This window comes from Oncorhynchus mykiss, chromosome 11 (genome assembly GCF_057628025.1).
Source record: "Oncorhynchus mykiss isolate SJ-2025 chromosome 11, ASM5762802v1, whole genome shotgun sequence".
NCBI lineage: Eukaryota > Metazoa > Chordata > Actinopteri > Salmoniformes > Salmonidae > Oncorhynchus > Oncorhynchus mykiss.
In genome coordinates this window covers 77282027-77306370 of record NC_143032.1, presented here as the reverse complement: position 1 = coordinate 77306370, position 24344 = coordinate 77282027, and the positions used below count along the sequence as shown (strand labels likewise).

Below are 24344 nucleotides of genomic sequence, written 5' to 3'. Positions count from 1 at the left end.
TGTTTCAGTGGTAATCCTATCATTCCTGACTGTTTCAGTGATCATTCCTGACTGTTTCAATGGTAATTCCATCATTCCGGACTGTTTCAGTGGTAATCCCATCATTCCTGACTGTTTCAGTGATCATTCCATTGCTTCAATGGTAATTCCATCATTCCAGACTGTTTCAGTGATCATTCCAAACTGTTTTAGTGATCATTCCAGACTGTTTCAGTAATCATTCCATTGCTTCAATGGTAATTCCATCATTCCAGACTGTTTCAGTGATCATTCCAGACTGTTTCAGTGATCATTCCTGACTGTTTCAATGGTAATTCCATCATTCCAGACTGTTTCAGTGGTAATCCCATCATTCCAGACTGTTTCAGTGATCATTCCATTGCTTCAATGGTAATTCCATCATTCCAGACTGTTTCAGTGATCATTCCTGACTGTTTCAATGGTAATTCCATCATTCCAGACTGTTTCAGTGGTAATCCTATCATTCCTGACTGTTTCAGTGATCATTCCTGACTGTTTCAATGTTAATTCCATCATTCCAGACTGTTTCAGTGATAATTCCTGACTGTTTCAATGGTAATTCCATCATTCCAGACTGTTTCAGTGATCATTCCTGACTGTTTCAATGGTAATTCCATCATTCCAGACTGTTTCAGTGATCATTCCAGACTCTTTCGGTGGTAATCCCATCATTCCAGACTCTTTCAGTGATCATTCCAGACTGTTTCAGTGGTAATTCCATCATTCCAGACTCTTTCAGTGATCATTCCAGACTGTTTCAGTGGGAATTCCATCATTCCAGTTTCAGTGGTAATTCCATCATTCCAGACTGTTTCAGTGGTAATTCCATCATTCCAGACTGTTTCAGTGGTAAGTCCATCATTCCAGACTGTTTCAGTGGTAATTCCATCATTCCAGACTCTTTCAGTGATCATTCCAGTTTCAGTGGTAATTCCATCATTCCAGTTTCAGTGGTAATTCCATCATTCCAGACTGTTTCAGTGGTAATCCCATCATTCCAGACTGTTTCAGTGATCATTCCTGACTGTTTCAATGGTAATCCCATCATTCCAGACTGTTTCAGTGATTATTCCTGACTGTTTCAATGGTAATTCCATCATTCCAGACTGTTTCAGTGGTAATTCCATCATTCCAGACTCTTTCAGTGATCATTCCAGACTGTTTCAGTGGTAATTCCATCATTCCAGACTGTTTCAGTGATCATTCCAGACTGTTTCAGTGATCATTCCAGACTCTTTCAGTGATCATTCCAGACTTTTTCAGTGGTAATTCCATCATTCCAGACTCGTTCAGTGATCATTCCTGACTGTTTCAACAGTAATTCCATCATTCCAGACTGTTTCAGTGATCATTCCAGACTGTTTCAGTGATCATTCCTGACTGTTTCAATGGTAATTCCATCATTCCAGACTGTTTCAGTGGTAATCCTATCATTCCTGACTGTTTCAGTGATCATTCCTGACTGTTTCAATGGTAATTCCATCATTCCGGACTGTTTCAGTGGTAATCCCATCATTCCTGACTGTTTCAGTGATCATTCCATTGCTTCAATGGTAATTCCATCATTCCAGACTGTTTCAGTGATCATTCCAAACTGTTTTAGTGATCATTCCAGACTGTTTCAGTAATCATTCCATTGCTTCAATGGTAATTCCATCATTCCAGACTGTTTCAGTGATCATTCCAGACTGTTTCAGTGATCATTCCTGACTGTTTCAATGGTAATTCCATCATTCCAGACTGTTTCAGTGGTAATCCCATCATTCCAGACTGTTTCAGTGATCATTCCATTGCTTCAATGGTAATTCCATCATTCCAGACTGTTTCAGTGATCATTCCTGACTGTTTCAATGGTAATTCCATCATTCCAGACTGTTTCAGTGGTAATCCTATCATTCCTGACTGTTTCAGTGATCATTCCTGACTGTTTCAATGTTAATTCCATCATTCCAGACTGTTTCAGTGATAATTCCTGACTGTTTCAATGGTAATTCCATCATTCCAGACTGTTTCAGTGATCATTCCTGACTGTTTCAATGGTAATTCCATCATTCCAGACTGTTTCAGTGATCATTCCAGACTCTTTCGGTGGTAATCCCATCATTCCAGACTCTTTCAGTGATCATTCCAGACTGTTTCAGTGGTAATTCCATCATTCCAGACTCTTTCAGTGATCATTCCAGACTGTTTCAGTGGGAATTCCATCATTCCAGTTTCAGTGGTAATTCCATCATTCCAGACTGTTTCAGTGGTAATTCCATCATTCCAGACTGTTTCAGTGGTAAGTCCATCATTCCAGACTGTTTCAGTGGTAATTCCATCATTCCAGACTCTTTCAGTGATCATTCCAGTTTCAGTGGTAATTCCATCATTCCAGTTTCAGTGGTAATTCCATCATTCCAGACTGTTTCAGTGGTAATCCCATCATTCCAGACTGTTTCAGTGATCATTCCTGACTGTTTCAATGGTAATCCCATCATTCCAGACTGTTTCAGTGATTATTCCTGACTGTTTCAATGGTAATTCCATCATTCCAGACTGTTTCAGTGGTAATTCCATCATTCCAGACTCTTTCAGTGATCATTCCAGACTGTTTCAGTGGTAATTCCATCATTCCAGACTGTTTCAGTGATCATTCCAGACTGTTTCAGTGATCATTCCAGACTCTTTCAGTGATCATTCCAGACTTTTTCAGTGGTAATTCCATCATTCCAGACTCGTTCAGTGATCATTCCTGACTGTTTCAGTGATCATTCCTGACTGTTTCAATGGTAATTCCATCATTCCAGACTGTTTCAGTGGTAATCCTATCATTCCTGACTGTTTCAGTGATCATTCCTGACTGTTTCAATTGTAATTCCATCATTCCGGACTGTTTCAGTGGTAATCCCATCATTCCTGACTGTTTCAGTGATCATTCCATTGCTTCAATGGTAATTCCATCATTCCAGACTGTTTCAGTGATCATTCCAAACTGTTTTAGTGATCATTCCAGACTGTTTCAGTAATCATTCCATTGCTTCAATGGTAATTCCATCATTCCAGACTGTTTCAGTGATCATTCCAGACTGTTTCAGTGATCATTCCTGACTGTTTCAATGGTAATTCCATCATTCCAGACTGTTTCAGTGGTAATCCCATCATTCCAGACTGTTTCAGTGATCATTCCATTGCTTCAATGGTAATTCCATCATTCCAGACTTTTTCAGTGGTAATTCCATCATTCCAGACTCTTTCAGTGATCATTCCAGACTGTTTCAGTGGTAATTCCATCATTCCAGACTCGTTCAGTGATCATTCCTGACTGTTTCAACAGTAATTCCATCATTCCAGACTGTTTCAGTGATCATTCCAGACTGTTTCAGTGATCATTCCTGACTGTTTCAATGGTAATTCCATCATTCCAGACTGTTTCAGTGGTAATCCTATCATTCCTGACTGTTTCAGTGATCATTCCTGACTGTTTCAATGTTAATTCCATCATTCCAGACTGTTTCAGTGATAATTCCTGACTGTTTCAATGGGAATTCCATCATTCCAGACTGTTTCAGTGATCATTCCAGACTCTTTCGGTGGTAATCCCATCATTCCAGACTCTTTCAGTGATCATTCCAGACTGTTTCAGTGGTAATTCCATCATTCCAGACTCTTTCAGTGATCATTCCAGACTGTTTCAGTGGGAATTCCATCATTCCAGTTTCAGTGGTAATTCCATCATTCCAGACTGTTTCAGTGGTAATTCCATCATTCCAGACTGTTTCAGTGGTAAGTCCATCATTCCAGACTGTTTCAGTGGTAATTCCATCATTCCAGACTCTTTCAGTGATCATTCCAGTTTCAGTGGTAATTCCATCATTCCAGTTTCAGTGGTAATTCCATCATTCCAGACTGTTTCAGTGGTAATCCCATCATTCCAGACTGTTTCAGTGATCATTCCTGACTGTTTCAATGGTAATCCCATCATTCCAGACTGTTTCAGTGATTATTCCTGACTGTTTCAATGGTAATTCCATCATTCCAGACTGTTTCAGTGGTAATTCCATCATTCCAGACTCTTTCAGTGATCATTCCAGACTGTTTCAGTGGTAATTCCATCATTCCAGACTGTTTCAGTGATCATTCCAGACTGTTTCAGTGATCATTCCAGACTGTTTCAGTGATCATTCCTGACTGTTCCAATGGTAATTCCATCATTCCAGACTGTTTCAGTGGTAATCCCATCATTCCTGACTGTTTCAGTGATCATTCCATTGCTTCAATGGTAATTCCATCATTCCAGACTGTTTCAGTGATCATTCCAAACTGTTTTAGTGATCATTCCAGACTGTTTCAGTAATCATTCCATTGCTTCAATGGTAATTCCATCATTCCAGACTGTTTCAGTGATCATTCCAGACTGTTTCAATGGTAATTCCATCATTACAGACTGTTTCAGTGGTAATCCCATCATTCCAGACTGTTTCAGTGATCATTCCATTGCTTCAATGGTAATTCCATCATTCCAGACTGTTTCAGTGATCATTCCAGATTGTTTCAGTGGTAATCCCATCATTCCAGACTGTTTCAGTGATCATTCCTGACTGTTTCAATGTTAATTCCATCATTCCAGACTGTTTCAGTGGTAATTCCATCATTCCAGACTCTTTCAGTGATCATTCCAGACTGTTTCAGTGGTAATTCCATCATTCCAGACTCGTTCAGTGATCATTCCTGACTGTTTCAGTGATCATTCCATTGCTTCAATGGGAATTCCATAATTCCAGACTGTTTCAGTGATCATTCCAGACTGTTTCAGTGATCATTCCAGACTGTTTCAGTGATCATTCCTGACTGTTTCAATGGTAATTCCATCATTCCAGACTGTTTCAGTGGTAATCCCATCATTCCAGACTGTTTCAGTGATCATTCCATTGCTTCAATGGTAATTCCATCATTCCAGACTGTTTCAGTGATCATTCCAGACTGTTTCAGTGGTAATTCCATCATTCCAGACTCTTTCAGTGATCATTCCAGACTGTTTCAGTGGGAATTCCATCATTCCAGTTTCAGTGGTAATTCCATCATTCCAGACTGTTTCAGTGGTAATTCCATCATTCCAGACTGTTTCAGTGGTAAGTCCATCATTCCAGACTGTTTCAGTGGTAATTCCATCATTCCAGACTCTTTCAGTGATCATTCCAGTTTCAGTGGTAATTCCATCATTCCAGTTTCAGTGGTAATTCCATCATTCCAGACTGTTTCAGTGGTAATCCCATCATTCCAGACTGTTTCAGTGATCATTCCTGACTGTTTCAATGGTAATCCCATCATTCCAGACTGTTTCAGTGATTATTCCTGACTGTTTCAATGGTAATTCCATCATTCCAGACTGTTTCAGTGGTAATTCCATCATTCCAGACTCTTTCAGTGATCATTCCAGACTGTTTCAGTGGTAATTCCATCATTCCAGACTGTTTCAGTGATCATTCCAGACTGTTTCAGTGATCATTCCAGACTGTTTCAGTGATCATTCCTGACTGTTCCAATGGTAATTCCATCATTCCAGACTGTTTCAGTTGTAATCCCATCATTCCTGACTGTTTCAGTGATCATTCCATTGCTTCAATGGTAATTCCATCATTCCAGACTGTTTCAGTGATCATTCCAAACTGTTTTAGTGATCATTCCAGACTGTTTCAGTAATCATTCCATTGCTTCAATGGTAATTCCATCATTCCAGACTGTTTCAGTGATCATTCCAGACTGTTTCAATGGTAATTCCATCATTCCAGACTGTTTCAGTGGTAATCCCATCATTCCAGACTGTTTCAGTGATCATTCCATTGCTTCAATGGTAATTCCATCATTCCAGACTGTTTCAGTGATCATTCCAGATTGTTTCAGTGGTAATCCCATCATTCGGGGCGGCAGGGTAGCCTAGTGGTTAGAGCGTTGGACTAGTAACCGGAAGGTTGTGAGTTCAAACCCCCGAGCTGACAAGGTACAAATCTGTCGTTCTGCCCCTGAACAGGCAGTTAACCCACTGTTCCCAGGCCGTCATTGAAAATAAGAATTTGTTCTTAACTGACTTGCCTGGTTAAATAAAGGTAAAATAAAAAAAATAAAAAAATAAAAAATTCCAGACTGTTTCAGTGATCATTCCTGACTGTTTCAATGGTAATTCCATCATTCCAGACTGTTTCAGTGGTAATTCCATCATTCCAGACTCTTTCAGTGGTAATTCCATCATCCCAGACTGTTTCAGTGGTAATTCCATCATTCCAGACTGTTTCAGTGGTAATTCCATCATTCCAGACTCGTTCAGTGATCATTCCTGACTGTTTCAATGGTAATTCCATCATTCCAGGCTCTTTCAGTGATCATTCCAGACTGTTTCAGTGGTAATTCCATCATTCCAGACTCGTTAAGTGATAATTCCTGACTGTTTCAATGGTAATTCCATCATTCAAGACTGTTTCAGTGATCATTCCAGACTGTTTCAGTGATCATTCCTGACTGTTTCAATGGTAATTCCATCATTCCAGACTGTTTCAGTGGTAATTCCATCATTCCAGACTCGTTCAGTGATCATTCCTGACTGTTTCAGTGATCATTCCATTGCTTCAATGGGAATTCCATAATTCCAGACTGTTTCAGTGATCATTCCAGACTGTTTCAGTGATCATTCCAGACTGTTTCAGTGATCATTCCTGACTGTTTCAATGGTAATTCCATCATTCCAGACTGTTTCAGTGGTAATCCCATCATTCCAGACTGTTTCAGTGATCATTCCATTGCTTCAATGGTAATTCCATCATTCCAGACTGTTTCAGTGATCATTCCAGACTGTTTCAGTGGTAATTCCATCATTCCAGACTCTTTCAGTGATCATTCCAGACTGTTTCAGTGGGAATTCCATCATTCCAGTTTCAGTGGTAATTCCATCATTCCAGACTGTTTCAGTGGTAATTCCATCATTCCAGACTGTTTCAGTGGTAAGTCCATCATTCCAGACTGTTTCAGTGGTAATTCCATCATTCCAGACTCTTTCAGTGATCATTCCAGTTTCAGTGGTAATTCCATCATTCCAGTTTCAGTGGTAATTCCATCATTCCAGACTGTTTCAGTGGTAATCCCATCATTCCAGACTGTTTCAGTGATCATTCCTGACTGTTTCAATGGTAATCCCATCATTCCAGACTGTTTCAGTGATTATTCCTGACTGTTTCAATGGTAATTCCATCATTCCAGACTGTTTCAGTGGTAATTCCATCATTCCAGACTCTTTCAGTGATCATTCCAGACTGTTTCAGTGGTAATTCCATCATTCCAGACTGTTTCAGTGATCATTCCAGACTGTTTCAGTGATCATTCCAGACTGTTTCAGTGATCATTCCTGACTGTTCCAATGGTAATTCCATCATTCCAGACTGTTTCAGTTGTAATCCCATCATTCCTGACTGTTTCAGTGATCATTCCATTGCTTCAATGGTAATTCCATCATTCCAGACTGTTTCAGTGATCATTCCAAACTGTTTTAGTGATCATTCCAGACTGTTTCAGTAATCATTCCATTGCTTCAATGGTAATTCCATCATTCCAGACTGTTTCAGTGATCATTCCAGACTGTTTCAATTGTAATTCCATCATTCCAGACTGTTTCAGTGGTAATCCCATCATTCCAGACTGTTTCAGTGATCATTCCATTGCTTCAATGGTAATTCCATCATTCCAGACTGTTTCAGTGATCATTCTAGATTGTTTCAGTGGTAATCCCATCATTCCAGACTGTTTCAGTGATCATTCCTGACTGTTTCAATGGTAATTCCATCATTCCAGACTGTTTCAGTGGTAATTCCATCATTCCAGACTCTTTCAGTGGTAATTCCATCATCCCAGACTGTTTCAGTGGTAATTCCATCATTCCAGACTGTTTCAGTGGTAATTCCATCATTCCAGACTCGTTCAGTGATCATTCCTGACTGTTTCAATGGTAATTCCATCATTCCAGGCTCTTTCAGTGATCATTCCAGACTGTTTCAGTGGTAATTCCATCATTCCAGACTCGTTAAGTGATAATTCCTGACTGTTTCAATGGTAATTCCATCATTCAAGACTGTTTCAGTGATCATTCCAGACTGTTTCAGTGATCATTCCTGACTGTTTCAATGGTAATTCCATCATTCCAGACTGTTTCAGTGGTAATTCCATCATTCCAGACTCTTTCAGTGGTAATTCCATCATTCCAGACTGTTTCAGTGGTAATTCCATCATTCCAGACTGTTTCAGTGGTAATTCCATCATTCCAGACTCTTTCAGTGATCATTCCAGTTTCAGTGGTAATTCCATCATTCCAGTTTCAGTGGTAATTCCATCATTCCAGACTGTTTCAGTGGTAATTCCATCATTCCAGACTGTTTCAGTGGTAATTCCATCATTCCAGACTCTTTCAGTGGTAATTCCATCATCCCAGACTGTTTCAGTGGTAATTCCATCATTCCAGACTGTTTCAGTGGTAATTCCATCATTCCTGACTGTTTCAATGGTAATTCCATCATTCAAGACTGTTTCAGTGATCATTCCAGACTGTTTCAGTGATCATTCCTGACTGTTTCAATGGTAATTCCATCATTCCAGACTGTTTCAGTGGTAATTCCATCATTCCAGACTCTTTCAGTGGTAATTCCATCATTCCAGACTGTTTCAGTGGTAATTCCATCATTCCAGACTGTTTCAGTGGTAATTCCATCATTCCAGACTCTTTCAGTGATCATTCCAGTTTCAGTGGTAATTCCATCATTCCAGTTTCAGTGGTAATTCCATCATTCCAGACTGTTTCAGTGGTAATTCCATCATTCCAGACTGTTTCAGTGGTAATTCCATCATTCCAGACTCTTTCAGTGGTAATTCCATCATCCCAGACTGTTTCAGTGGTAATTCCATCATTCCAGACTGTTTCAGTGGTAATTCCATCATTCCAGACTCGTTCAGTGATCATTCCTGACTGTTTCAATGGTAATTCCATCATTCCAGGCTCTTTCAGTGATCATTCCAGACTGTTTCAGTGGTAATTCCATCATTCCAGACTCGTTAAGTGATAATTCCTGACTGTTTCAATGGTAATTCCATCATTCAAGACTGTTTAAGTGATCATTCCAGACTGTTTCAGTGATCATTCCTGACTGTTTCAATGGTAATTCCATCATTCCAGACTGTTTCAGTGGTAATTCCATCATTCCAGACTCTTTCAGTGGTAATTCCATCATTCCAGACTGTTTCAGTGGTAATTCCATCATTCCAGACTGTTTCAGTGGTAATTCCATCATTCCAGACTCTTTCAGTGATCATTCCAGTTTCAGTGGTAATTCCATCATTCCAGTTTCAGTGGTAATTCCATCATTCCAGACTGTTTCAGTGGTAATTCTTCATTCCAGACTGTTTCAGTGGTAATTCCATCATTCCAGACTCTTTCAGTGGTAATTCCATCATCCCAGACTGTTTCAGTGGTAATTCCATCATTCCAGACTGTTTCAGTGGTAATTCCATCATTCCAGACCCTTTCAGTGATCATTCCAGTTTTAGTGGTAATTCCATCATTCCAGTTTCAGTGGTAATTCCATCATTCCAGACTGTTTCAGTGGTAATTCCATCATTCCAGACTGTTTCAGTGGTAATTCCATCATTCCAGACTGTTTCAGTGGTAATTCCATCATTCCAGTTTCAGTGGTAATTCCATCATTCCAGACTGTTTCAGTGGTAATTCCATCATTCCAGACTCTTTCAGTGATCATTCCATCATCTGTTAGGAACATTAACATACCTAAAGCACCTCCCAAATGGATTATTTTAAGACATTGTAAAAATGTTATTATTGATTCTTTCATTGATTACTTTCTCTCACAATTTGAGCATTTCTATCCCCCAAAAATGTTGTGGGTGTTTTACATGGGAATCAATTTAACTGTTTGAGACTTTTTAAAATACACATGGACATTTAAGTTGATACATTTAAAAAGGAATTGGTACCAATGCGGTTGTCTGCTGTTTGGGAGGGACAGACAATTTAGTCATTCATACATTGTGCAATGTGTCTTTATAATGTAATCCTAAAATGAGTCTGTGAAGATTGTCATGAATGATGTAATTTGCATCGTAAGGTCTTGGTTTTGTTTTGATAGATGACGTCACCTTAGTCTAGGGTAGGAAGCAGCAGTTAGGTTACTAAGGTCTTTCTAATGGATACACGAAAACAATTATTAGATCTCTATACTAACCAAAGCTTATACTTCATTGTTTTTCTAATTTGTGACTGACCGGCTCAAATCGGTCTTATGTAGCAAATTTGAAATTGGGTTTTTTATGTTGGTAAAAAGTAGAGACTTGAGCTACAAAATGGTATATCATACACTGTATTTCTGATGAACAATGGATAAGTAATTCTGCTTTGAAAGTTGATAAACTTGTAAACTCACTTTTGAGAATTGGGCCTTTGAATAATTTGGAACCCACTGGACAGCTCTCCTATGTCTACACACATTCAGCATTGTTCACACCCTCTTCAGCCGGCCCCACCCATCTCTTTAAGGATTCACATGTAGTAGCCTACAATAATGAAAAATGCCAGGTATATAGAGTGTCCAGATAGTGAGTCTGCCAGATCAATTAGCCTTATAAAATGATAAACTTGGATTAGTTAACACAACGTTGTAACACAGGAGTGATGGTTGCTGATAATGGGCCTCTGTATGCCTCTGTAGATATTCCATGAAAAAATCTGCTGTTTCCAGCTACAAAAGTCATTTACAACATTAACAATGACTACACTGTATTTCTGATCAATTTGATGTTATTTTCATGGACAACATTTTTTGATTTTCTTTCAAAAACAAGGACATTTCTAGTGACCCCAAACTTTTGAAGGGTAGTGTAAATAAAATATACAGTATGTACACAAACAATATCAATAGCGATAGATGAGGTAGTTATATGCATACAATCAGCGGTAAAGTGGCTGAGCAGCAGGATAAAATAGTAGCGTGTGTGTGTGTTAGGAGAGAGTCATTTGAATAGAGGCACTGCCGATATTGCTGATGACTAGTCCGTCCGAACCACGCATGAACAACGGAATCTATATTCGGAGAGCCTGTTTCTGTTCTGCCCTTGACTTTGGTGCAGGGCATGTGATGTCCATAGCCTCTTCGTCGCAAAACTCCCTGATTTTCTCAAAAAGCTAGTTTGTCTAGCTGTGTCCAGTCCAGGTGGTGCTTGTACAGGCAGACCATCTATGGGAGGAAGGATGTCAGTGTTGAGCAACAGCTGAAACTTGGTCTCAACTGAGTCTGAACGCTCCTTGGCAACAACAACACCAAGCTCCAGAGCATTGATGCTGTAAAACAGGAAATAACAAAAAAAATAGACATTACAACCGTGCTCAACATCAATTCACCTCCCAAGTTTAGATAAGAAGAATAACCTCACACAATGCAATGAAAACTATATTCACCTGAAGTGCTGGTACTGCTTGATTTGTGGTAGGGGCCTGAAGTACGGAGTCAGGTGTTGTTGCCAGCCATAGCTTTCCAGCAGCACCGTATCATCCTCCAGTCCAACCAGCTGTGGTTGGACAGGAGGAGTCCAACCAGTCCGACCAGCTGTGTGAGATCAATAAAAGTAGTGCCAATCATGTTGGAGGTCAATTAAATAATCAAAACATGTTGTTTATGCTTTACATACAAAGTGTTGTCATTGATTCCTTGTAGAGATGCCACATTGCTGCTTTTGTCACATGGGATGGCAGCAGCTTTCCACCAAAGTGTTTGTGTCCTGGGTGGCGTCCTGGTAACACTATGGCATTATTCTCTGTGTAGTTGTTGATGAAGTTCACCACTCGCTGCAAGTCCTCATGCTTCAGGTGTAACCTTTGCTGGGAGGCATTAGACCCTTCTCCTTGTATAACTGGTGGAAGAGAGTCAGGCGTGTTCTGCTGATGATGAAGGACAAGTTCCAGATGCATTATTATGCAATAGATGCGAAATGGCATTCTGAGATTACATCACTACACACAGTTCATACAGTGGGGAGAACAAGTATTTGATACACTGCCGATTTAGCAGGTTTTCCTACTTACGAAGCATGTAAAGGTCTGTAATTTTATCATAGGTACGCTTCAACTGTGAGAGACGGAATCTAAAACAAAAATCCAGAAAATCACATTGTATGATTTTTAAGTAATTAATTAGCATAATATGCAATGATGGTGTTAGAGTCATGTTTGGCCACACAGTCGTGGGTGAACAGGGAATACACGAGGGGACTAAGTACACACCCCTGATGGGCCCCAGTGTTAAGGATCAGCGTGGCAGATGTGTTGTTTCCTACTCTTCTCACCTGGGGGCGGCCCATCAGGAAGTCCATAATCCAGTTGTAGAGGGAGGTGTTTAGTCCCAGAGTCCTTAGCTTAATGATGAGTTTTGTGGGCGCTATGGTGTTGAACGCTGAGCTGTAGTCAATGAACAGCATTCTCACATAGGTGTTCCTTTTGTCCAGGTGAGAAAAGGCAGTGTGGAGTGCGATTGAGATTGTGTCATCTGTGGATCTGTTGGGGGCGGTATGCGAATTGGAGTGGGTCTAGGGTGTCCGGGAGGATGCTGTTGATGTGAGCCATGACCAGCCTTTCAAACCACTTCATGGCTACCGACGTGAGTGCCACAGGGTGGTAATCATTTAGGCAGGAACTATGGTGGTCTGCTTGAAACATGTAGGTATTACAGACTCGGTCAGGGAGAGGTTGAAAATGTCAGTGAAGACACTTGACAGTTGGTCCGCACATGCTTTGAGTACACGTCCTGGTAATCCGTCTGGCCCAGCGGCTTTGTGAATGTTGACCTGTTTAAAGGTTTTGTCCACATCGGCTACCGAGAGCATTATCACACAGTCATCCAGAACAGCTGGTGCTCTCGTGCATGCTTTGGTGTTGCTTGCTTCGAAGCGAGCATAAAAGGCATTTAGCTCATCTGGTAGGCTCGTATCACTGGGCAGCTCGCGCATGGGTTTCCATTTGTAGTCCGTAATAGTTTTCAAGCCCTGCCACACCCAACGAGTGTCAGAGCCGGTGTAGTAGGATTCGAGCTTAATCCTGTATTGATGCTTTGCTTGTTTGATGGTTTGTCTGAGGGCATAGCGGGATTTCTTATAAGCGTCCGGATTAGTCTCCCGCTCCTTGAAAGCGGCAACTCTGCAGATGTTTGCCTGTAATCCATGGCTTCTGGTTGGGATATGGACGTACAGTCACTGTGGTGGGGACGTCATCAATGCACATATTGATGAAGCCGATGACTGAGGTGGTGTACTCCTCAATGCCATTGGATGAATCCCGGAACATATTCCAGTCTGTTCTAGCAAAACAGTCCTGTAGTGTAGTATCCGCGTCATCTGACCACTTTTCTATTGAGCGAGAAACTGGTACTTCCGTGGAACATGAACCAATTGGACTACATTATCTATGGATGTAATATTTCATCATCATTCTTTATCAGACACTGTTTCTATGGTCCCATGTACCACTTTTCCAGACCATGTTTTCACATTTGACATTACTGTACACTCACCGGCCACTTTATTAGGTACACCTATCTAGTACTGGGTAGGACCCCCTTTTGCCTCCACAACAGCCTGAATTATTCACAGTGTTGTACGTTAAGAGATGCCCTTCCGCACACCTTTCTGTTAACTTGAATGAGTCTGGACATTCTCCTCTGACCTCTCTCATTAACAAGGTGTTTTTTCCCACAGAACTGCCTCCCACTGAATGTGTTTTGTTTATCGCACCATTCTCTGTAAACTCTAGAGACTGTAGTGCGTAAAAATCCCAGGAAGGCAGCTGTTTCTGAGATGCTGGAATCACCATGTGTGGCATCAACAATCACACCACAGTCAACGTGGCTTAGATTACTCATCTTGCCCATTCTAATGTTAGGTCGAACAACAACTTGAGCTCTATACTCTATATACTCTATATATTGAGTTGCAGGCAGCAACATGATTCACTGTTCGAAGGGGCAGGCTATTTGCCTTAACATGCAGGTGTACCTAATAAGGCCCTTCTAATTGCTTTTCCAATACTGCCAACTCATTACTGATGATTGATTTCACATTGTGGTACGAGTAAATAGTGAAATGAGTGGTATACACCTACAACAGTAATAACATGGAGCCGGCAGGTGATCCAGGTCACAATAGAGGTCAAGCAGTGGAGGAGGAAGACGAGGAAGACATGGTGGTCAAAGGAATGGCAGGGAACAAGCACCCCTTCTGAGAGGTGGTCGTGGGCCTCGTTTGAGAGGTGTGGGGGAACGTGGTAGAGGACAAGGCCATGGACCAAGACAGCGGCAGCAACAGCAAAGAGTGTCCAATGAAATCCGAGCAATAGTTGTAGACCATGTCGTAAATAATGGCATGACAATGACTGAGGCAGCTACAATGATTTAACCGTGGCCTCAATCATCAGAACTTTCTGCAATGAGAACTGGTAAGTCTTCAGAATGCACTAAACATTAGGCTACTCTCAATTGTCAAATGACTGTATAGTGCATGCCAATGTGTACCACAGAGTAGGTGATGTGACTAAATGTGTTCTTACTGTCATTTTCCCTGCAGAATTGAGACTAGGCCAAATAGGGGAGGCAGAGGCAAAATTATGACTGACCAATAAGAGCGGGCTGTGGTCAATTTGGTTCGGGACAGAAATAACATTCACCTTAAAGAAATTTGGCAGCACGTCTTGGACAATGATGACATGTTCAACAATGTGGAAGCCATAAGTTTGCCGACTATTGCACCCATGCTGAAAAGGCACGAGGTGTCTCTAAAACAGCCTTACCGTGTGCCTTTAGAAAGAAATGCAGACCGAGTGAAGCAACTGAGGACTGAGTATGTTCGGGTATGTTCAGTTTCAAGATGCCTGTTGTGAAAAATTCTACATCATTGTAATCTGTAATTCTCTTTCCAAAATGTATTTTTAGAGGGTGATGGAGCTGGATGCTGATGAAAACCGTCACAAATTGCTATTTTTGGATGAGGCAGGCTTCAACCTGGCCAAGACAAGGAGGAGTGGTCGGAATTTAATTTGCCAGCGGGCAACCTTCCAAGTATCTGGACAACGTGGGGTTAACATCACCATGTGTGTGGCTATATCAGAAGATGGTGTGGTTGGACGCAGTCCCCGTATTGGATCATATAATGCAGCTCTCCTTGTAACCTTCCTTGATGAGCTAAATCAGGTCCGAGCTGATGGCATGACCTATGTCATTGTGTGGGATAATGTCAGGTTCCAAATGGTGTCATCGTGGGAAGCCCGAAGATTCTTCCCAAGATGTTTGGCTAATGAAAACATCCATTGTGATGTGGATGAGAACCTATGGCCAAATCCACAAGACAGGGTTGATGGAAATAAAGAAGTACAGTAATCAACCCTTTGTTTAGCTTTTTACAGTAAGCCAGGTGATGTTTTACTGTAGTTTTTTCTTTTTTTGTAGCTAATTATTCTTGCTTTGATTCAAAGAAACCTATGAGTGATTTTATTGTATTTCATCAATACATTTCAGATTTTGTTCAATGATTCCACTGTGTCTGTAGTATTCTCTCTACTAGTCCTTTTACAGTGATGTATTTACGTGTAGTACCATAATGAAACATGTATCACATATTTTGTACTACAATATTTAATGATTGAACGAACAACTACACAGTGAAACTGTCGGTATCTTGTGTGTGGGTGATCTAAATGAATGTTCCTATTCCTTATTTCGTGATAAATGAGTTATTTGAACCAATGATTCTGCAAGTGCAAGGTTTCTTTAAAGATATGAATGCACAATGCAATGTTTTGAACATTGGACAGCTTGTGTTACAAGTGATGACTGTTTTTAGTTTAGAGTTTTTGAAAAATGACTAAATGGTTTTGAAATTAGTGCCAAAGTGATTGTAAAAAAACGCAAAAAAATAGGATACATTTTTGGCACAAATATAATACAACGAATTGAAATAGGAAATGTATGTGCCTGGCAATTGGGCAATAATGAATAGACATTGTGTAGGATTAAGTATTAGAAGTCGTGTGTGTGTGTGTGTGCGTGCGTGCGTGCGTGTGTGTGTGTCTGTGTGTCTGTGTGTGTGTGCGTGCGTGCGTGCGTGCGTGCGTGTGTGTGTGTGGTTTCTTCCTTTGGCTGTATATATCTAATTGAGTCTCTCCCCGGTGTGTTTCTACAGCAGCCTACAGAGTACTTTGACATGGGAATCTTCCTGGCCTTCTTCGTAGTGGTTTCTCTGGTCTGCCTCGTGCTGCTCATCAAGATCAAACTAAAACAGAGAAGAAGCCAGGTGAGGACACACACACACACAAACAGACACACACACACACACATACACATATACATACAGTTGAAATCGGACGTTTACATACACTTAGGTTGGAGTCATTAAAACTAGTTTTTCAACCACTCCACAAATTTCTTGTTAACAAACTATAGTTTTGGCAAGTCAGTTAAGACATCTACTTTGTGCATGACACAAGTCATTTTTCCAACAATTGTTTACAGACAGATTATTTCACTTATAATTCACTATCACAATTTCAGTGGGTCAGAAGTTTACATACACTAAGTTGACTGTGCCTTTAAACAGCTTGGAAAATTCCAGAAAATTATGTCATAGCTTTAGAAGCTTCTGATAGGCTAATTGACATCATTTAAGTCAATTGGAGGTGTACCTGTGGATGTATTTCAAGGCCTACCTTCAAACTCAGTGCCTCTTTGCTTGACATCATGGGAAAATCCAAAGAAATCAGCCAAGACCTCAGAAAAAAACTGTAGACATCCACAAGTCTGGTTCATCCTTGGGAGCAATTTCCAAACGCCTGAAGGTGCCACGTTCATCTGTACAAACAATAGTACGCAAGTATAAACACCATGGGACCAAGCAGCCGTCATACCGCTCAGGAAGGAGACACGTTCTGTCTCCTAGAGATGAACGTACTTTGGTGCAAAAAGTGCAAATCAATCCCATAACAACAGCAAAAGACCTTGTGAAGATGCTGGAGGAAACGGGTACAAAAGTATCTATATCCACAGTATAACGAGTCCTATATCGACATAACCTGAAAGGCCGCTCAGCAAGGAAGAAGCCACTGCTACAAAACCACCATAAAACAGGCAGATTATTTTTATTATTATTTTTATTTCCAATAAATTTTTTATGTCACCTTTATTTAACCAGGTAGGCTAGTTGAGAACACCTTCATTTAACCAGGTAGGCTAGTTGAGAACACCTTTATTTAACCAGGTAGACCAGTTGAGAACAAGTTCTTATTTACAACTGCGACCTGGCCAAGATAAAGCAAAGCAGTGTGACACAGACAACAACACAGAGTTACACATGCAGTAAACAATAAATAAGCCAATAACACAATAAACAAGTCAATGACACAGTAGAAAAAAATAAAGTCTATATACAGTGTGTGCAAAAGGCATGAGGAGGTAGGGAATAAATAGGCCACAGGAGCGAATAATTACTATTTAGCAGATTAACACTGGAGTGATAAATGAGCAGATGATGATGTGCTAGTAGAGATACTGGTGTGCAAAAGAGCAGAAAAGTAAATAAAATAAAAACAGTATGGGGATGAGGTAGGTAGATTGGGTGGGCTATTTACAGATGGACTATGTACAGCTGCAGCGATCGGTTAGCTGCTCAGATAGTTGATGTTTAAAGTTGGTGAGGGAAATAAAAGTCTCCAACTTCAGCGATTTTTGCAATTCGTTTCAATCACTGGCAGCATAGAACTGGAAGGAAAGGCGGCCAAATGAGGTGTTGGCTTTGGGGATGATCAGTGAGATATACCTGCTGGAACGTGTGCTACGGGTGGGTGTTGTTATCGTGACCAGTGAACTGAGATAAGGCGGAGCTTTACCTAGCATAGACTTATAGATGACCTGGAGCCAGTGGGTCTGGCGACGAATATGTAGCGAGGGCCAGCCGACGAGAGCATACAGGTTGCAGTGGTGGGTAGTATAAGGTGATTTGGTAACAAAACGGATGGCACTGTGATAGACTGCATCCAGTTTGCTGAGTAGAGTATTGGAAGCTATTTTGTAGATGACATCACCGAAGCCGAGGATCGGTAGGATAGTCAGTTTTACAAGGGTAAGTTTGGCGGCGTGAGTGAAGGAGGCAACTGGTTTGCAAATGCACATGGGGACAAAGATCGTACTTTTTGGAGAAATGTCCTCTGGTCTGATGAAACAAAAATAGAACTGTTTGGCCATAATGACCATTGTTATGTTTGGAGGAAAAAGGGGATGCTTGCAAGCCGAAGAACACCATCCCAACCGTGAAGCATGGGTGTGGCAGCATCATGTTTTTGGGGTGCTTTGCTGCAGGAGGGGCTGGTGCACTTCAGAAAAATAGATGGCATCACGAGGCAGGAAAATTATGTAGATATATTGAAGTTGACACGGGCATGCTGAGGACACGCTGTATATCAGTGGTGCACCTGTACATGCACCTGTATATCAGTGGTGGCTGTTGCCACTTTAAGTAGGAGGATAGGCTCATAGTTATGCTCGGACAAGAAAGAGGTGAATCAAACACGTGGTTTCTACTACACTACAGATATTGTTATAAACTGTCCCCCTCTCCCCAGCCACCAACTCTGTCCTCTGCCCTCTCCACAGCCATCAACTCTCTGTCCTCTGCTCCTCTGCTCCTCTCCACAGCCACCAACTCTCTGTCCTCTCCACAGCCACCAACTCTCTGTCCTCTGCCCTCTCCACAGCCATCAACTCTCTGTCCTCTGCTCCTCTGCTCCTCTGCTCCTCTCCACAGCCACCAACTCTCTGTCCTCTGTCCTCTGCACAGCCATCAACTCTCTGTCCTCTCCACAGCCATCAACTCTCTGTCCTCTGTCCTCTGCTCCTCTGCTCCTCTCCACAGCCACCAACTCTCTGTCCTCTCCACAGCCACCAACTCTCTGTCCTCTCCACAGCCACCAACTCTCTGTCCTCTCCACAGCCACCAACTCTCTGTCCTCTCTCCTCTCCACAGCCACCAACTCTCTGTCCTCTCCACAGCCACCAACTCTCTGTCCTCTCTCCTCTCCACAGCCACCAACTCTCTGTCCTCTGTCCTCTGCTCCTCCCCCCAGCCACCAACTCTCTGTCCTCTGTCCTCTCGCCAGCCACCAACTCTCTGTCCTCTGTCCTTTCGCCAGCCACCAACTCTCTGTCCTCTGCTCCTCTCCTCAGCCACCAATTCTCAATCCTCTGCTCCTCTCCTCAGCTACCAACTCTCTGTCCTCTGTCCTCTCCCCAGCCACCAACTCTCTGTCCTCTGTCCTCTCCCCAGCCACCAACTCTCTGTCCTCTGTCCTCTCCCCAGCCACCAACTCTCTGTCCTCTCTACAGCCATCAACTCTCTGTCCTCTGTCCTCGGCTCCTCTCCCAGCCACCAACTCTCTGTCCTCTGTCAAATCAAATCAAATCAAATTTTATTTGTCACATACACATGGTTAGCAGATGTTAATGCGAGTGTAGCGAAATGCTTGTGCTTCTAGTTCTGACAATGCAGTAATAACAAGTAATCTAACTAACAATTCCAAAACTACTGTCTTGTACACAGTGTAAGGGGATAAAGAATATGTACATGAGGATATATGAATGAGTGATGGTACAGAGCAGCATAGGCAAGATACAGTAGATGGTATCGGGTACAGTATGTACAAATGAGATGAGTATGTAAACAAAGTGGCATAGTATAGTATAAAGTGGCTAGTGATACATGTATTACATAAGGATACCGTCGATGATATAGAGTACAGTATATACGTATGCATATGAGATGAATAATGTAGGGTAAGTAACATTTATATAAGGTAGCATTGTTTAAAGTGGCTAGTGATATATTTACATCATTTCCCATCAATTCCCATTATTAAAGTGGCTGGAGTTGAGTCAGTGTCAGTGTGTTGGCAGCAGCCACTCAGTGTTAGTGGTGGCTGTTTAACAGTCTGATGGCCTTGAGATAGAAGCTGTTTTTCAGTCTCTCGGTCCCAGCTTTGATGCACCTGTACTGACCTCGCCTTCTGGATGATAGCGGGGTGAACAGGCAGTGGCTCGGGTGGTTGATGTCCTTGATGATCTTTATGGCCTTCCTGTGACATCGGGTGGTGTAGGTGTCCTGGAGGGCAGGTAGTTTGCCCCCGGTGATGCGTTGTGCAGACCTCACTACCCTCTGGAGAGCCTTACGGTTGAGGGCGGTGCAGTTGCCATACCAGGCGGTGATACAGCCCGCCAGGATGCTCTCGATTGTGCATCTGTAGAAGTTTGTGAGTGCCTGTCCTCTCCCCAGCCACGAACTCTCTGTCCTCTGTCCTCTCCACAGCCATCAACTCTCTGTCCTCTGTCCTCTCCACAGCCACCAACTCTCTGTCCTCTGTCCTCTCCACAGCCACCAACTCTCTGTCCTCTGCTCCTCTCGCCAGCCACCAACTCTCTGTACTCCTCTCCTCTGCCACCAATTCTCTGTCCTCTGCTCCTCTCCTCAGCCACCAACTCTCTGTCCTCTGCTCCTCTCCTCAGCCACCAACTCTCTGTCCTCTGCTCCTCTCCTCAGCCACCAATTCTCTGTCCTCTGCTCCTCTCCCCAGCCACCAAGTCTCTGTCTTCTCCCCAGCCACCAACTCTCTGTCCTCTGTCCTCTCCACAGCCACCAACTCTCTGTCCTCTGCTCCTCTCCACAGCCACCAACTCTCTGTCCTTTGCTCCTCTCCCCAGCCACCAACTCTCTGTCCTCTGTCCTCTCCCCAGCCACCAACTCTCTATCCTCTGTCCTCTCCTCAGCCACCAACTCTCTGTCCTCTCCACAGCCACCAATGCTCTGTCCTCTGTCCTCTCCTCAGCCACCAACTCTCTGTCCTCTCCTCAGCCACCAACTCTCTGTCTTCTGCTCCTCTCCCCAGCCACCAACTCTCTGTCCTCTCCACAGCCACCAACTCTCTGTCCTCTCCACAGCCACCAACTCTCTGTCCTCTGCTCCTCTGCTCCTGTCCTCAGCCACCAACTCTCTGTCCTCTGTCCTCTCCACAGTCATCAACTCTCTTTCCTCTGTCCTCTGCTCCTCTCCCCAGCCACCAACTCTCTGTCTTCTGCTCCTCTCCCCAGCCACCAACTCTCTGTCCTCTGTCCTCTGCTCCTCTCCACAGCCACCAACTCTCTGTCCTCTGTCCTTTGCTCCTCTCCCCAGCCACCAACTCTCTGTCCTCTGTCCTCCCCCCAGCCACCAACTCTCTGTCTTCTGCTCCTCTCCCCAGCCACCAACTCTCTGTCCTCTCCACAGCCATCAACTCTCTGTCCTCTGTCCTCTGCTCCTCTCCCCAGCCACCAACTCTCTGTCTTCTGCTCCTCTCCCCAGCCACCAACTCTCTGTCCTCTGCTCCTCTCCACAGCCACCAACTCTCCGTCCTCTGTCCTTTGCTCCTCTCCCCAGCCACCAACTCTCTGTCCTCTGTCTTCTCCCCAGCCACCAACTCTCTGTCCTCTCCACAGCCATCAACTCTCTGTCCTCTGTCCTCTCCACAGCCACCAACTCTCTGTCCTCTGCTCCTCTCGCCAGCCTCCAACTCTCTGTCCTCTGCTCCTCTCCTCAGCCACCAATTCTCTGTCCTCTGCTCCTCTCCCCAGCCACCAACTCTCTGCCCTCTGTCCTCTCCCCAGCCACCAACTCTCTGTCCTCTGTGCTCTCCACAGCCACCAACTCTCTGTCCTCTCCACAGCCACCAACTCTCTGTCCTCTCCACAGCCACCAACTCTCTGTCCTCTGCTCCTCTCCCCAGCCACCAATTATCTGTCCTCAACTCCTCTCCTCAGCCACCAATTCTCTGTCCTCTGCTCCTCTCCTCAGCCACCAACTCTCTGTCTTCTGCTCCTCTCCCCAGCCACCAAATATCTGTCCTCTACTCCTCTCCCCAGCCACCAAATATCTGTCCTCTACTCCTCTCCCCAGCCACCAACTCTCTGTCCTCTCCACAGCCACCAACTCTCTGTCCTCTGTCCTCTGCTCCTCTCCCCAGCCACCAACTCTCTGTCTTCTGTCCTCTCCCCAGCCACCAATTCTCTGTCCTCTGCTCCTCTCCTCAGCCACCAACTCTCTGTCTTCTGCTCCTCTCCCCAGCCACCAACTCTCTGCCCTCTGTCCTCTCCTCAGCCACCAACTCTCTGTCCTATGTCCTCTCCTCAGCCACCAACTCTCTGTCCTCTGTCCTCTACTCCTCTCCCCAGCCACCAACTCTCTGTCTTCTGCTCCTCTCCCTAGCCACCAACTCTCTGTCCTCTGTCCTCTACTCCTCTCCCCAGCCACCAACTCTCTGTCCTCTGTCCTCTACTCCTCTCCCCAGCCACCAACCTTCTGTCCTCACCCCACTTCCATCCCCAGCAACACTGCATACCTGTGTATCACCCCAGTCTAACCCTCCGCCCCCTCCCCCTCTCCTCTCTCCTCCACCTCTACAGAGTTCTATGAATAGGATGGCCATCCAGGCCCTGGAGAAGATGGAGACCAGGAAGTTCAAGGCCAAGATCAAGGGTCAGCGTGAGAGCAGCTACGGAGCATCAGATTCACTGAGCAGTAGCTCCACCTCTGACTGTGCCATCTGTCTGGAGAAGTACATAGAAGGAGAGGTACTAGACGAACACACACACACTGTTCAGAAAAACAGTTGCCAGAAAGGGGTTAGCTTCAGGAACAAAAAAAGCATGGTCAGAAGCTGAATTTGGTTTAAGAAGTCTGTAGAAATATGTATTCTGGACCCTAATCGAGGGAGGGAGCAAGGGTGGGAGGGAAGGAGGTAGAGAGGTCAGAGGGTTATTGAAGGAGGGGAGGAGGGGGGAGAGGGAGAAAGAGAGGGGGCGAGGAAGGAGAGAGGGGGAGGAGGGAGGGAGAGAGAAGGAGAGGGGGGAGGAAGGGGGAGAAGGAGGGAGGGAGAGAGTTAAAGAGAGGGGGAAGGAAGGAGAGAGGGGGGAGGAGGGAGGGAGAGAGAGAGAGAAAGAGAGGGGGAAGGAAGGAGAGCGGGGGAGAGAGATAAAGAGAGGGGGAAGGAGAGAGGGGGGAGGAAGGAGAGAGGGGGGGAGGAGGGAGGGAGAGAGAAAGAGAGGGGGCAAGGAAGGAGAGAGGGGGGAAGAGGGAGGGAGAGAGAGAAGGAGAGGGGCGGGAAGGGGGAGGGAGAGAGGGAGAGAGAAGGAGAGGGGGAGTAAGGGGGAGAGAGAGAAAGAGAGGGGGCGAGGAAGGAGAGAGGGGGGGAGGAGGGAGGGAGAGAGAGAAAGAGAGGGGGTGAGGAAGGAGAGAGGGAGGGAGGAGGGAGGGAGAGAGAAAGAGAGGGGGCGAGGAAGGAGAGAGGGGGGGAAGAGGGAGGGAGGGAGAGAGAGAAGGAGAGGGGCGGGAAGGGGGAGGGAGAGAGGGAGAGAGAAGGAGAGGAGGAGGAAGGGGGAGGGAGAGAGAGAGAGAGAGAGAAGGAGAGGGGGAGGAGGGAGGGAGAGAGAGAGAAGGAGAGGGGGGAGGAAGGTGGAGGGGGATAGATATGGAGGGAGAGTTGTTCAATGTTGCTGTATAATAATGTGGTAGCTGTTAGCCGTTCACCCATCAAACACCAATCATGTCCTTAGATATTGTCAGCCTTTACTAACCTTAACTGGTCCCCTCCCCTTCTCCTTCACTCCTTCTCTCCCCCTGTCCCCCTACCCCTCTCCTCCTCTTCCCCTGTTCCTCTCCCCCTGTCCCCGTGTTCTTCTCCCCCTGTTCCCCTGTTCCTCTCCCCCTGTCCCCCCCCCCCTCTTCCGCTTCCCCTTCTCCTCTCCCCCTGTTCCCCTACCCCTCTCCTCCTCTTCCCCTACCCCTCTCCTCCTCTTCCCCTGTTCCTCTCCCCCTGTTCCCCTCCTCCTCTCCCCCTGTTCCCCTCCCCCTGTTCCCCTCCTCCTCTCCCACCCCTCTACAGGAGCTGCGGGTCATCCCCTGTGCCCACAGGTTCCATAAGAAGTGTGTGGACCCTTGGCTCCTCCAACACCACACCTGTCCTCACTGTAGACACAACATCATCGGTGAGCTGGTGTTCCCTATGAGCCCTGGTCAAAAGTAGTGCACTATATAGGGAACTAGGTTCCATTTGGGACACGGTGTTCTCAGCATGAGGCCTGTAGCTATCTGACAGGAATTTTCCAGTCTGCAAATGTTTAACTTTTGTCACACTATGCAACCCGGTAAAACAGTAAAAGAGAATCAATAAATTCATTTAATCGACGTAA

At 44.2% G+C, this 24344-nt stretch overlaps 1 protein-coding gene across 1 annotated transcript in view; it reads left to right on the top strand.

Moving 5' to 3' along the window:
• LOC110536392 (E3 ubiquitin-protein ligase znrf3) overlaps nt 1–24344 on the top strand; it is a 214017-nt gene that overhangs the window by 185608 nt on the left and 4065 nt on the right. Inside the window, exons 5-7 of the mRNA XM_036936352.2 lie at nt 16267–16377; nt 22560–22727; nt 24038–24140. Of these exons, the coding sequence (XP_036792247.2) occupies nt 16267–16377; nt 22560–22727; nt 24038–24140 (382 nt within the window). The remainder of the gene's footprint in view (nt 1–16266; nt 16378–22559; nt 22728–24037; nt 24141–24344) is intronic.